This window comes from Pezoporus flaviventris, unplaced genomic scaffold (assembly GCF_033815535.1).
Source record: "Pezoporus flaviventris isolate CSIRO_AGI_PZ_B2104156 unplaced genomic scaffold, CSIRO_AGI_Pfla_v1 ptg000320l, whole genome shotgun sequence".
Classification (NCBI taxonomy): Eukaryota; Metazoa; Chordata; class Aves; order Psittaciformes; family Psittacidae; genus Pezoporus; species Pezoporus flaviventris.
This window is the reverse complement of record NW_026892867.1, coordinates 162,457-176,053: the sequence shown is the minus strand read 5'-3', so window position 1 is coordinate 176,053 and position 13,597 is coordinate 162,457. Positions and strand designations below refer to the sequence as shown.

The following is a 13,597-nucleotide window of genomic DNA, read 5'->3' as shown; positions in this document are numbered from 1 at the left end:
ATCCCCATACCCATCCCCATACCCCCATATCCCCATACCCCCATATCCCTGTACCCCTATATCCCCATATCACCGTACTCCCATATCCCTGTACCCCCATATCCCCGTACCCCTATATCCCCATACCCATCCCCATACCCCCATATCCCCATACAGCCATATCCCTGTACCCCCATATCCCCGTACCCCTATATCCCCATACCCATCCCCATACCCCCATATCCCCATACACCCATATCCCTGCACCCCCATATCCCCGTACCCCTATATCCCCATACCCATCCCCATACCCCCATATCCCCATACACCCATATCCCTGCACCCCCATATCCCCGTACCCCTATATCCCCATACCCATCCCCATACCCCCATATCCCCATACCCCCATATCCCTGTACCCCCATATCCCCGTACCCCTATATCCCCATACCCATCCCCATACCCCCATATCCCCATACCCCCATATTCCTGCACCCCCATATCCCCGTACCCCTGCATCCCCCCGTACCCCATTCCCTCATGGCTGCCCCGTGCCCCGCAGGGATCTCCTTCGTGCCGCAGGAGGTGGGGGAGCACCTGGTGCACGTGCTGCGGGGGGGGCAGCCTCTGCCGCGCAGCCCCATCGCCGTCACCATCAGCCAGGCAGAGCTGGGCGACGCCGCCCGCGTGCGTGTGGCAGGGCCGGGCCTGCGCGAGGGCCGCACCTTCGAGCCCACCCACTTCACCATCGACACCCGCGATGCCGGTACCTGCACCCCCCCATGGCACCCATAGCACCCGTGGCATCCTGATAGCACCCAGAGCGTCCCCAGAACACCCCCAGAGCACCCATGGCATCCTGATAGCACCCAGAGCGTCCCCAGAACACCCCCAGAGCACCCATGGCATCCTGATAGCACCCAGAGCATCCCCAGAACACCCCCAGAGCACCCATGGCATCCTGATAGCACCCAGAGCGTCCCCAGAACACCCCCAGAGCACCCATGGCATCCTGATAGCACCCAGAGCATCCCCATAGCACCCATGGCATCCTGATAGCACCCAGAGTGTCCCCAGAGCACCCCCAGAGCACCCATGGCATCCTGATAGCACCCAGAGCATCCCCAGAGCACCCGTAGCACCCATAGCATCCCCATAGCACCTGTAGCATCCCCTGACCCCCCGTAGCACCCATAGCATCCCCATAGCATCCCCTGATGCCCCTCATTGCACCCATAGCACTTCCTGACCCCCCATAGCATCCCCATTGCACCCATGCACTTCACCACTGATACCCACGATGCAAGTACCAGCCCCTGACCGCCCCATAGCACCCCTCCACCACAATGTCCCCATCACCCGCCAGCCCTGACCCCCCTCCCTCTGGCCCCATCACAACCAGGGGGTGTCACATGCCTGGGAGGGGGTCCCCGTTAACCCCCCCGTGCCCCATGGTAGGGTATGGGGGGCTGAGCCTGTCCATCGAGGGCCCCAGCAAGGTGGACATCACCACGGAGGAGCTGGAGGACGGGACGTGCCGTGTCTCCTACTGCCCCACGGAGCCCGGCAACTACATCATCTCGCTCAAGTTCGGCGACCAGCACGTGCCCGGTGCGCCCCAGCGATGGGGGGGGTCTGTGGGGTGTCTATGTGGTCTATGAGGGGGTCTATGTGGTCTGTGGAATCTATGGGGTGTCTGACGCCCCGCTGGACCCCCAGGGAGCCCGTTCTCAGTGAAGGTGACAGGCGAGGGCCGGATGAAGGAGAGCATCACGCGCCGGCGCCGTGCCCCCCCCGAGGCCACCGTGGGCTCTGCCTGCGACCTCAGCCTCAAGGTGCCCGGTAAGTGATGAGGGGGGGCCCAGGGGGTCCTATGGGGGGGACCCCAAGGACAAATGGAGAGACCTTAAGGACCCCCCCGTCCCCGCAGAGCTGAGCGAGCACGAGGTGACGGCGCTGGTCACGGGCCCCTCGGGGCAGGCGGTGGCGGCGCAGGCGCTGGAGGGCGAGGGCGGCGCCTACAGCATCCGGTTCGTGCCGGCCGAGACCGGGGTGCACTCGGTCAGCGTGAAGGACCGGGGCCAGCACGTGCCGGGCAGCCCCTTCCAGTTCACCGTGGGGCCGCTGGGTGAAGGCGGCGCGCACAAGGTCCGAGCGGGGGGACCCGGCCTAGAGCGCGCCGAGGCAGGGGTGCCAGGTGAGCGGGGGGGCCCCAACAGTGACACAGACACCCCTAAACCTGAGAGAACCCCCCCTAAACCTGATAGTGCTACACCTGAACCTGAAGAGATACACCTAAACCTTATATACACTTAAACTGATGCAGATACACCTAAACCTGATAGAGATACACCTGAACCTGAGACAGGTACACCTAAACGTGAGACAAATACACCTGAACCTGAAGAGATACACCTAAACCTTATATACACTTAAACTGATGCAGATACACCTAAACCTGATAGAGATACACCTGAACCTGAGACAGGTACACCTAAACGTGAGACAAATACACCTGAACCTGAGAGAGATACACCTAAACCTTATATACACCAAAACTGATGCAGATACACCTAAACCTGATAGAGATACACCTGAACCTGAGACAGGTACACCTAAACGTGAGACAAATACACCTGAACCTGAGAGAGATACACCTAAACCTTATATACACCAAAACTAATGCAGATACACCTAAACCTGATAGAGATACACCTGAACCTGAGACAGGTACACCTAAACGTGAGACAAATACACCTGAACCTGAGAGAGATACACCTAAACCTTATCTACACCAGAACTGATACAGATACACCTAAACCTGATAGCCCCCTAAACGTGACCCACACCCCTTAAACATGACCCAGAGCCCCCAGACCTGACCCAGAGCCTCCAAATCCTCTCCGAGCATCCCCAAAGCCCACTGCAGCTCCCCCTGCATCCCTCCCATCCCCTCCTGGCCTGCCCCCATATCCCACGCACTGGGTTACGTCTGGGGGGCGTCTCAGCCCTTTGGGGCTCCCTGACCCCCCTCTTCGTGCCCCCCCAGCCGAGTTCAGCATCTGGACGCGGGAGGCGGGCGCCGGGGGCCTCTCCATCGCCGTGGAGGGCCCGAGCAAGGCCGAGATCGCCTTCGAGGACCGCAAGGACGGCTCCTGCGGCGTCTCCTACGTGGTGCAGGAGCCGGGTACGGCCGCGGGGGGGGGCACGGGGGCCCTGGCGCAGTAACCGCGTGCGGACACGAGGCGGCGCTGCTGAGGGGGCACAAAACGAGCTCTGGGGGGGGCGCTGTATAGGGGACCTACAGGGGTACATGGGGACCCCCCAGCCCGGTGCCACGTCCCGGTGTCCCCGCAGGTGACTACGAGGTGTCGGTGAAGTTCAACGAGGAGCACATCCCCGAGAGCCCGTTCGTGGTGGCGGCGGCGGCGCCCTGCGATGCTGCTCGGCGCCTCACTGTTTCTAGCCTTCAGGTGAGGCACCGGGAGAAACCCCCCCAGCACCGGGGGCGGCAGGGCCAGCGCCGGGGGGGACACGGAGAGGGACTGGGGGGCTAGAGGGGTCTGAGGCAGATATGGAGCCAGATAGGGGGGTTATGGGGGGTCCGAGGGGGATATGGAGCCAGATAGGGGGGTTATGGGGGGTCCGAGGGGGATATGGAGCCAGATAGGGGGGTTATGGGGGGTCCGAGGGGGATATGGAGCCAGATAGGGGGGTTATGGGGGGTCCGAGGGGGATATGGAGCCAGATAGGGGGGTTATGGGGGGTCCGAGGGGGATATGGAGCCAGATAGGGGGGTTATGGGGGGTCCGAGGGGGATATGGAGCCAGATAGGGGGGGTTAGGGGGGCCCGAGGGGGATATGGAGCCAGATAGGGGGGGTTAGGGGGGTCCGAGGGGGATATGGAGCCAGGTAGGGGGGGTTAGGGGGGTCTGAGGGGGATATGGAGCCAGATAGGGGGGGTTAGGGGGGTCTGAGGGGGATATGGAGCCAGGTAGGGGGGGTTAGGGGGGTCTGAGGGGGATATGGAGCCAGGTAGGGGGGGTTAGGGGGGGTCTGAGGGGGATATGGAGCCAGATAGGGGGGTTATGGGGGGTCCGAGGGGGATATGGAGCCAGGTAGGGGGGGTTAGGGGGGTCTGAGGGGGATATGGAGCCAGATAGGGGGGGTTAGGGGGGGCCGAGGGGGATATGGAGCCAGATAGGGGGGTTATGGGGGGTCCGAGGGGGATATGGAGCCAGGTAGGGGGGGTTAGGGGGGTCTGAGGGGGATATGGAGCCAGATAGGGGGGGTTAGGGGGGCCCGAGGGGGATATGGAGCCAGATGGGGGGGTTAGGGGGGTCTGAGGGGGATATGGAGCCAGGTAGGGGGGGTTAGGGGGGCCCAAGGGGGATATGGAGCCAGGTTAGGGGGGTCTGAGAGGGATATGGAGCCAGATAGAGGGGTTATGGGGGGTCCAAGGGGGATATGGAGACAAATAGTGGGGTTTAGGGGGGTCTAAGCAGCACAATGGAGCCAAATGGGGGAGGGGTAGGCAGTCTAAGGGAGGTATGGAATCAGATAGGGAAGTAGGTCCAAGGGGGATATGGAGCCGTATAGGGGTGTTTAGGGGGTCTAAGCGACAATGGAGCCAAACAGGGAGGTTTATGGGGATATGGAGCCTATAGGAGGATTTAGGATGTGTCTCAGGGGGATAATGGAGCCACATAGAGGGGTTCAGGGGGCTCAAGGGGGTCTTAGGGGGATAATGGAGCTGTATAGGGGGGTCTCAGGGGGTATGAGGTGGTAGTGGAGCCGTATAGAGGGATTTAGAGGGATTTAAGGGGGTCTCAGGGGGAAAATGGAGCCACATCAGGGAGTTTAGGGGGACAGTGGAGGCACGGAGCAGGGTTAGGAGGGTTTGGGGTGCTTTTAGGGTCATCCTAGCCCCATAGTGGGGCTTAGTGGGGTTTGGGGCACAGCAGAGCCTCAGTCAGGTCCGGGGGGGCTGGAGCTGGTTTTGGGGTCCCTGCGCTGGCCAGGCTGCCCCACCCCCAAACCGGGGGGTTCCCTGGGGGTTTCTCTCGTGTCTCTTTTAAAGGCTATTAACAGCCCCACCCCCACTTTGGGGGTCACCCTGGGGCTGGGGGAGTCTTAGTGGGAGTGAGCGGCCCCCCAAACCCCCCCTGCACCCCCAAAGCGGGACCGGGGTCCCCCACTCGCTCCCACTAAGCCCCCCAGCCCCATAAGGTAAGTGGGGTATGGAGGGGGTCCCGACACCCCCAAACCTTGGGGCACCTCGAAAACGGGGTGAGTTCCCCTCCCCCCACGTTATTTGGGGTGAGGATTTGGGGGTGTCACCTCCCTGGGGTGATTAATTTGCACCCCAGGTTTTGGGGTGCAGCTGCCCCCATCCTACTGGGGGGGGTTAAACCCCTTTAAGCTGGGGTTTGATGCTGGGGGGGGCAATGCCAGGTTCTATCCCCCTGCCCCCGCACTTGGGGGTGCCCCCCCGTTTGGGGGTGCCCCCCCCCCCGCTGACGGTCTCTGCCCCCCCAGGAATCAGGGCTCAAGGTTCACCAACCCGCGTCCTTCGCCGTGAGCCTCAATGGGGCCAAGGGCGCGCTGGACGCCAAAGTGCACAGCCCCTCGGGGGCGCTGGAGGAGTGCCACATCACCGAGGTCACCGAAGGTGAGGGCCCCCCCGGGCCCCACAATGGGCTTGCCCAAACCCCTCTGCCCTCCGCTGCGGCTGAACCACTTCTGGCTCATGGGGTGGGGGGACAGCCCCTGTGGGCTGGAGGGAGGATTTAGGGCCCCCCCCTGAACTTTAGGAGGGGGATTTTGGGGTCTCCCCCACTTTAGGAGCTCCCTCAAGCCCTGTTCGTTTGGTCTGGGGGTCCCCAGGGGGTGTTAGGTTCACTGATGTCTATGCGGTCTCATTGATGTCTGTGGAGTTTCTTTGATGTCTATGGGGTTTCACTGGTGTCTATGTTGTTTCATTGATATCTATGGGGGCTCCCTGATATCTATGGGGTCCCTTGATGTCTATGGGGTACATTGATGTCTATGGGGTCCCTGACCCCATTGCCCCCAGGCAAGCACACCGTGTGGTTAATCCCATTGGTCCATTGTTGTCTATGGGGTCCGTTGATGTCTATGGCATTCACTGATGTCTGTGGGGTCCATTGATGTCTATGGGGTCTCAGTGGTGTCTGTGGGGTCCATTGCTGTCTATGGGATCCCTGACCCCCTTGCCCCCCAGACAAGTACGCCGTGCGCTTCATCCCGCGGGAGAACGGGGTCTATTCCATCGACGTCAAGTTCGAGGGCTCGCACATCCCCGGGAGCCCCTTCAAGGTGCGCGTGGGGGAGCCGGGCCAGGCCGGGGACCCGGGGCTCGTGTCCGCCTACGGCCCGGGCCTGGAGGGCGGCACCACAGGTAGGGGCCGCGCGGGGGAGCTGGGGGGTCCAGCCGGGCTCTATGGGGGGTCTGGGGGCTCCCTAGGGGGTTCGGGGCGCTGCGGCCTCATAGCGGGCCTCATGCAGCTGGGGCCCTCTGTGTGGTTTCGGGGTGTCTCATTGTGATTCAGGATGGTTTGGGGCTGTTTGGGTGCTGGTTTTGGGGTTGTTTGGGGCAGTTTTGGGGCTGTTTCAGGCAGTTTGGGGGCTGTTTGGGTGCTGGTTCTCGGGCAGTTTCGGGTTGTTTGGGGCAGTTTTGGGGCTGTCTCAGGCAGTTGGGGGCTGTTTGGGTCAGTTCGGGGCTGTTTGGGTGCTGGTTCTCGGGCAGTTTCGGGTTGTTTGGGGCAGTTTTGGGGCTGTCTCAGGCAGTTGGGGGCTGTTTGGGTCAGTTCGGGGCTGTTTGGGTGCTGGTTCTCGGGCAGTTTTGGGTTGTTTGGGGCAGTTTTGGGGCTGTTTCAGGCAGTTTGGGGGCTGTTTGGGTGCTGGTTCTCGGGCAGTTTCGGGTTGTTTGGGGCAGTTTTGGGGCTGTTTCAGGCAGTTTGGGGGCTGTTTGGGTGCTGGTTCTCGGGCAGTTTTGGGTTGTTTGGGGCAGTTTTGGGGCTGTTTCAGGCAGTTTGGGGGCTGTTTGGGTGCTGGTTCTCGGGCAGTTTCGGGTTGTTTGGGGCAGTTTTGGGGCTGTCTCAGGCAGTTGGGGGCTGTTTGGGTCAGTTCGGGGCTGTTTGGGTGCTGGTTCTCGGGCAGTTTCGGGTTGTTTGGGGCAGTTTTGGGGCTGTCTCAGGCAGTTGGGGGCTGTTTGGGTCAGTTCGGGGCTGTTTGGGTGCTGGTTCTCGGGCAGTTTCGGGTTGTTTGGGGCAGTTTTGGGGCTGTTTCAGGCAGTTTGGGGGCTGTTTGGGTGCTGGTTCTCGGGCAGTTTCGGGTTGTTTGGGGCAGTTTTGGGGCTGTTTCAGGCAGTTTGGGGGCTGTTTGGGTGCTGGTTCTCGGGCAGTTTCGGGTTGTTTGGGGCAGTTTTGGGGCTGTTTCAGGCAGTTTGGGGGCTGTTTGGGTGCTGGTTCTCGGGCAGTTTCGGGTTGTTTGGGGCAGTTTTGGGGCTGTTTCAGGCAGTTTGGGGGCTGTTTGGGTGCTGGTTCTCGGGCAGTTTCGGGTTGTTTGGGGCAGTTTTGGGGCTGTTTCAGGCAGTTTGGGGGCTGTTTGGGTGCTGGTTCTCAGGCAGTTTCGGGTTGTTTGGGGCAGTTTTGGGGCTGTTTCAGGCAGTTTGGGGGCTGTTTGGGTCAGTTCGGGGCTGCCTGGGGCTGGTTCCGGGGTCCCTCACTGCGTTTGCCCCCCCAGGCTCCCCGGCAGAGTTCGTGGTGAACACGTGCAAGGCGGGCCCGGGGGCTCTGGCCGTCACCATCGAGGGCCCGTCCAAGGTGAAGATGGAGTGCAGGGAGTGCGCCGAGGGCTACCGCGTGTGCTACACCCCCATGGCCCCCGGCAGCTACCTCATCTCCATCAAGTTCGGGGGCCCCCACCACATCGTGGGCAGCCCCTTCAAGGCCAAGATCACTGGTAACGAGAGGCTGAGGGGGGGTAACGGGTGGGGTTTGGGGTGCAAGGGGCGGGTTTGGGGGGTTTGGTCAGTTTTGGGGTAATTTGGGCAGTGTTGGGGTACAGTGAGCACTGTTGGGGTGCATTGGGGCAGGTTTGGGTTCGTTTGGGTCACTTGGCTCCGTTTGGGTCAGTTTTGGGTGGTTTGGGTCACTTTTGGCTCAGTTTGGGTCAGTTTGGCTCAGTGTGGCTCAGTTTTGGCTTGGTTTGGCTCAGTTTGGGTCATTTTGGCTCAGTTTTGGCTCAGTTTGGGTCAGTTTTGGGTGGTTTGGGTCAGTTTTGGCTCAGTTTGGGTCATTTTGGCTCAGTTTGGGTCAGTTTTGGGTGGTTTGGGTCAGTTTTGGCTCAGTTTGGGTCAGTTTGAGTCAATTTGGCTCAGTTTGGGTCAGGTTTGGTCATTTTGGCTCAGTTCGGCTCAGTTTTGGGTGGTTTGGGTCAGTTTTGGCTCAGTTTGGGTCAGTTTGAGTCAATTTGGCTCAGTTTGGGTCAGGTTTGGTCATTTTGGCTCAGTTCGGCTCAGTTTTGGTCACTATGGGGTGCTCTGCCCCCCCCAGGCCCGCGCCTCGTGAGCAGCCACAGCCTCCGCGAGAGCTCCTCGGTGCTGGTGGACACCGGCGGGGGGGCCGCAGCCGCAGCAGCCGTGGGGGGGGCCCCCCCCGGAGCTGCCCCCCCGGGCTCGGACGCCGGGCGCGTGGTGGCCAAAGGGCTGGGGCTCAGCAAAGCCTTCGTGGGGCAGAAGAACAGCTTCAGCCTGGACTGCAGCCGCGCCGGTGCGGGCTCCCCCATGGCAAACCATGGGTGATACCCCCCCAGGGACCCTCCCATGGCACCCCCATGGGTGATACCCACCCCAGAGACCCCCCCCATGGGTGATACCCACCCCAGTGATCCCCCCTATGGCTGATACCCTCTATAATTGCCCCTCTCATGGGTGATACAACCATGGGACCCCCCCAATGACACCCCCAGGGACCCCCCTGGGTCATCCCGCCCCACTGGCACCCCCCAATGCCCCTCCCATGGGGTGGTACCCCTGTGTGAGCCCCCAGTGACCTCCCTCCATAGGTGATACACCCCCCTCGGGACCCCCCCAATGACCCCCTCATAGGTGACACCCTCCCTCCAACACCCCCACCCACTGCCAGCCCCCAAGAGCCCCCCTGAGCCCTCCTTTTGGGGGTGGGGGAGCTGCTTTTTGGGGGGTCTCAGCTCCTGTTTTGGGGGGCGGTTCTGAATGGCACAAGTGTGTCTTCCCCCACTGACACCCCCATTCCATAGGGAACAACATGCTGCTGGTGGGGGTGCAGGGCCCGCGCTGCCCCTGCGAGGAGATCGTGGTGAAGCACCTGGGGAACCAGCTCTACAACGTCAGCTACGTCCTGCGGGAGCGCGGCGACCACCTCCTGGTCATCAAGTGGGGCGAGCACCACGTCCCCAACAGCCCCTTCCGCGTCACCGTGCCCTAGGGGGGGCCCGCGCCCCCCCACGGCCACCCCCACACCCGCCATGGGGGGGGATGGGCTTTAACTCGCTCCGGGACCCACAGATCCACTCTGGGACCCACAGACCCAATGGGGGGGGGCACCTGACCCGCTTCGGGGGGGGACCCAGACCCAGCTGGGGGCATCCAGACCTGCTATGGGGGGGCTTCAACCCACTATGGGACCCACAGACCCGCTGTGGGACCCACAGACCCACTATGGGACCCACAGACCCGCTATGGGGGGGCATCAACAAACTATGGGACCCACAGACCCACTATGGGGGGGCTTCAACCTGCTATGGGACCCACAGACCTGCTATGGAGGGGCATCAACCCACTATGGGGCCCACAGACCCACTATGGGGGGTCTTCAACCCACTATGGGACCCACAGACCTGCTATGGGGGGACCGAGACCCACTATGAGGACCCCCAGACCCACTTCGAGGTGACACAGCCCCACTTCGGGGACCCCCTCCCACTATGATGCCCCCACCCCCAACCCAGGGTCCTGCTTTGGGCCCCACTGCTGCCGCCCCTCCCCCACCACCACTTTCCCGCCCCCCCCCACTTTTTTGGCCCCCGCCTCTCCCCCATTTTTTTTTATTTTATTGGAATTTTGTACCAGCCGCGGGGGGGCCCCTCCCCCCCCCAATAAACTCGTTCTGCTTCAGCTGCCTCCAATGGGGGGTCTATAGGGGCAAAGGGGGACTGTATACAGGGGGGAGGGACCTATGGGGGGCCTATACAGGGGGTGGGACACGGAAATGAGGATGGACGGGGGGAGCCTATGGGGGGAGCTGTATGGGGGGAGCATGGAGGGGGGCCTATGGGGGCTATAGAGGGGGGCGAGCTGTAGGGGTAGGGTGGGAGGGGTGTATGTGATGGGGGGATGGGGGAGACCCCTATGGCGGGGGGGCACCTATGGATGCGGGTGGACGGGAGGGCACCGGGGGACCCCATCTATGGGGGGACACCCCCCATATGGGGCTGAGGCAGAGACTGCGGGTGCTCCCTTCCCCATATAAGGACTTATGCAAACGAGGCCCCGCCCACACCGAGGGGGGCGGTGCCATGCAAATGCCACGAGTGACGTTATCGACGCCATCAAATCAGCTGCCAGGACGCAGCCGCACACAAATCCCTCCCCTCTGCGCATGCGCCCACTTCCTGTCGCTCAAGGGCCGCGCTCTCTGATTGGCTCCTGACGCTCTACGGTGGGGGAGGGCGTTGGAGCCGCGCCGCCGCCTCTGGTGGGTGAACGGCGCCGGAGCCCCCCATAGCCCCCCACAGCCCCCTATATGCTTACGTACGGCACCCTATAGCCCCCCATAGCCCCCTATATGCATACGTACGGCACCCTATAGCCCCCCATAGCCCCCTATATGCTTACGTACGGCACCCTATAGCCCCCCATAGCCCCCCATAGCCCCCTGCTGCCCCCCCTGCGGCCCCGGCACCCAGCGGCTCCTCCAGGGGCGGCCAGAAGCCGCCGGAAGTGCGGTGCTGCGGGGGGGCGTGGCCGGAAGCCGAGGGGCGGGGATACTATAAAAGCCGCGCGCAGGCGCCGCCGCCCTCTCTTTGGAGCTGGGCGAGGTGAGCTCCGCTCCGCGCCGGGCCGGGCCGGGGGGGGTCATGGCGGGGTCATGGCGGGGTCATGGGGGGCTTCCCGCCCCTCCCCCCCGCCCCTCCCCCCCAACCCTCCCCGTTCTCTCCCGCAGGTCCCGGAGCCGCCGCCATGGGCCGCCGCCCGGCGCGATGGTGAGGCGCGTGACGTCAGCGCGGAGGGGGTGGTGACGTCATTGAGGGGGTGGTTTTGGGGTTCCCCCATTAATCATCACCTCCCCCCCAGTTACAGGTACTGCAAGAACAAACCGTACCCCAAGTCCCGCTTCTGCAGAGGGGTCCCCGGTGAGTCCCCAACACGCCCCCCAAAAACCCTCTCCTGCGGGCCCCCTTCATCGCCCCCCATTGATCCCCCCGTTTCCCCTCCATAGACCCCAAGATCCGCATCTTCGACCTGGGCCGCAAGAAGGCGAAGGTGGACGAGTTCCCGCTCTGCGGGCACATGGTGTCAGATGAGTACGAGCAGCTCAGCTCCGAAGGTGCGTGTGGGTCACGGGGGGGGCTCTGTGGGGTGAGCCTGGGGCATAGGGTGACCCCTCCCATGGTGTTTGTGCCCCCCAGCGCTGGAGGCCGCCCGGATCTGCGCCAACAAGTACATGGTGAAGAGCTGCGGGAAGGACGGGTTCCACATCCGCGTGCGCCTGCACCCCTTCCACGTCATCCGCATCAACAAGATGCTCTCGTGCGCGGGGGCCGACAGGTCAGGGTGAACCCCCACACCGGAGGGGGGCCCACAACCGGGGGGGGGGGAAGGCAGGATGTGCCGTGGTGCCTCCATCCTCATCCCATCGGGAGCTCAATGCCACCCCCGTATCGAACCCCCCCATTCTGCCCCCAGTTTTGGGGTGTTTCTGGAGTCAGGGCTCCACTGGGACGTTGGGGGGATTTCTCAAAGGGGGGGCTACCCCCGCTGCTGCGGTGGATTCCTGGGGGGGACTTTGGGATGCAAACTCCATTGGCTGCGTTGCAATATGGGGATGCCCCTGTCTCCCTATGGGGGTACCCCCGGGGGTCCTCCTGCCCCCCCCCCTCCCCCGCAGCTAATTAAGCCGGCCGTGGCCCCCCCCCGGTGGGGTCCCGGCGTGCAATGGCTGCGCACAGCAACCCCCCCGGCTGTGTAGGGCACCCCACTGCCCCCTCCTCAGTGGGGTGCTCCAAGGGGCCGGGGGCACAGCCCTTCCCCTCCCTCCCTAGGGCTGGGTGTGGGGGTGCCCCCCCTCACCCCCATCATCCCCCCCCAGGCTGCAGACCGGGATGCGCGGCGCCTTCGGGAAGCCGCAGGGGACGGTGGCGCGGGTGCACATCGGCCAGGTCATCATGTCCATCCCGCACCAAGGCCCAGAACAAGGAGCACGTGGTGGAGGCCCTGCGCCGCGCCAAGTTCAAGTTCCCCGGGCGCCAGAAGGTACCGGGAGGGGGGACCCCAATGGGGGCGGGCTCAGTGTCCCCAATGGGGAAGGGATCCCTGTGTCCCCAGTGGAGTGGGGGTGTTCGTGTCACCCCAGGAGCTGCTCTTCAGGGAAGGGAGACTCGGGGGGGCGCAGATGTTGATTGGTGGGGATGTCTCGTGGTGTCTTCCATACAGTGTGCCCCATGCCATGGTGTCCCCCGCAGGACGTCCTGTGGTGTCTTCCATACGGTGTTCCCCATAGGTTATCCCATGGCGTCCTATAGCTCCACCCAGTGCTCCCAGTGGATGGGACACACACCAGAAGGGGGGACCCATGTGCCCCCCAAACGTGCGGGGGGGGTGGGAGCTTGAGGCATATCTCATGGGGTGAAGGGGAGGTTCTGGGGTGCCCCTGACCCCGTCCCTGCCCTTCCCCCCCCCCAGATCCATATCTCCAAGAAGTGGGGCTTCACCAAGTTCAACGCCGACGCCTTTGAGGAGATGGTGGCTCAGAAGCGCCTCATCCCCGACGGCTGCGGCGTCAAGTACGTCCCGTGCCGGGGGCCGCTGGACCGCTGGAGGGCGCTGCACGCGGCCTGAGCCCCCCAAACCCCGCTGTGGGACCTCCCGGCAGCGAGCACCGCCAGGGGGCGCACTTGCAGGGAGGGGGGCGCTCCTCCAGGTGGGTGCGGTTCCCCACCTCCCAGTGCGCCCTCTGGCGGGTGGGAGGACTTGGGGGAGGCCCCGTGTTGCTTTCGGGGGTCCTGGCACAAATAAAGGTCTGTGGAGCCCCTCCCCACTGCATTGCTCTGGTTTGGGGGGGGGGGGGGGGGCGTAAATGGGGGAGGGGCTTGGACCCCCCATAGATGCGGCTTCACAACTGGGGTGAAATGAGTAAAAATGAGGCTTTGCTTTATTCCCAACGTGGCCCCTCCCCCCCCCCGGGGCTGTACAGACAGGGTGGGGGCGGGGCAGGAAACGGGGGGGAGGGAAGGGCAGCACCTCAGGTTTGGGGGGCAGGGGGAATAGGGGAGGTCACCGCGGGGGGGGGGGGGGGGGGGCGGCTATAAAAAAAAACTATAAAAACCCAAAACT

General features: G+C 63.2%; 2 protein-coding genes and 1 non-coding gene across 3 annotated transcripts in view; all 3 read left to right on the top strand.

The window, feature by feature from the left end:
* Positions 1-9,508, top strand: part of LOC133263456 (filamin-A-like) — a 35,770-nt gene extending 26,262 nt beyond the window's left edge. The window contains 11 exon segments of the mRNA XM_061443222.1: positions 542-745; positions 1,438-1,590; positions 1,699-1,821; positions 1,910-2,176; positions 3,029-3,166; positions 3,337-3,452; positions 5,518-5,650; positions 6,224-6,400; positions 7,747-7,965; positions 8,559-8,774; positions 9,283-9,508. Coding sequence (XP_061299206.1) covers positions 542-745; positions 1,438-1,590; positions 1,699-1,821; positions 1,910-2,176; positions 3,029-3,166; positions 3,337-3,452; positions 5,518-5,650; positions 6,224-6,400; positions 7,747-7,965; positions 8,559-8,774; positions 9,283-9,470 — 1,934 coding nt within the window. The 3' untranslated portion in view covers positions 9,471-9,508.
* The window catches only part of LOC133263453 (large ribosomal subunit protein uL16-like), a 41,305-nt gene extending 28,011 nt beyond the window's left edge, over positions 1-13,294 (top strand). The window contains 7 exon segments of the mRNA XM_061443219.1: positions 11,206-11,247; positions 11,339-11,397; positions 11,484-11,591; positions 11,674-11,812; positions 12,354-12,438; positions 12,440-12,517; positions 12,947-13,294. Coding sequence (XP_061299203.1) covers positions 11,225-11,247; positions 11,339-11,397; positions 11,484-11,591; positions 11,674-11,812; positions 12,354-12,438; positions 12,440-12,517; positions 12,947-13,102 — 648 coding nt within the window. The 5' untranslated portion in view covers positions 11,206-11,224 and the 3' untranslated portion in view covers positions 13,103-13,294.
* LOC133263458 (small nucleolar RNA SNORA70) lies at positions 12,147-12,288 on the top strand. Its single transcript, XR_009741493.1, has one exon. It is a non-coding gene; the product is annotated as a small nucleolar RNA SNORA70 (small nucleolar RNA).
* Positions 13,295-13,597: the final 303 nt, after the last annotated feature.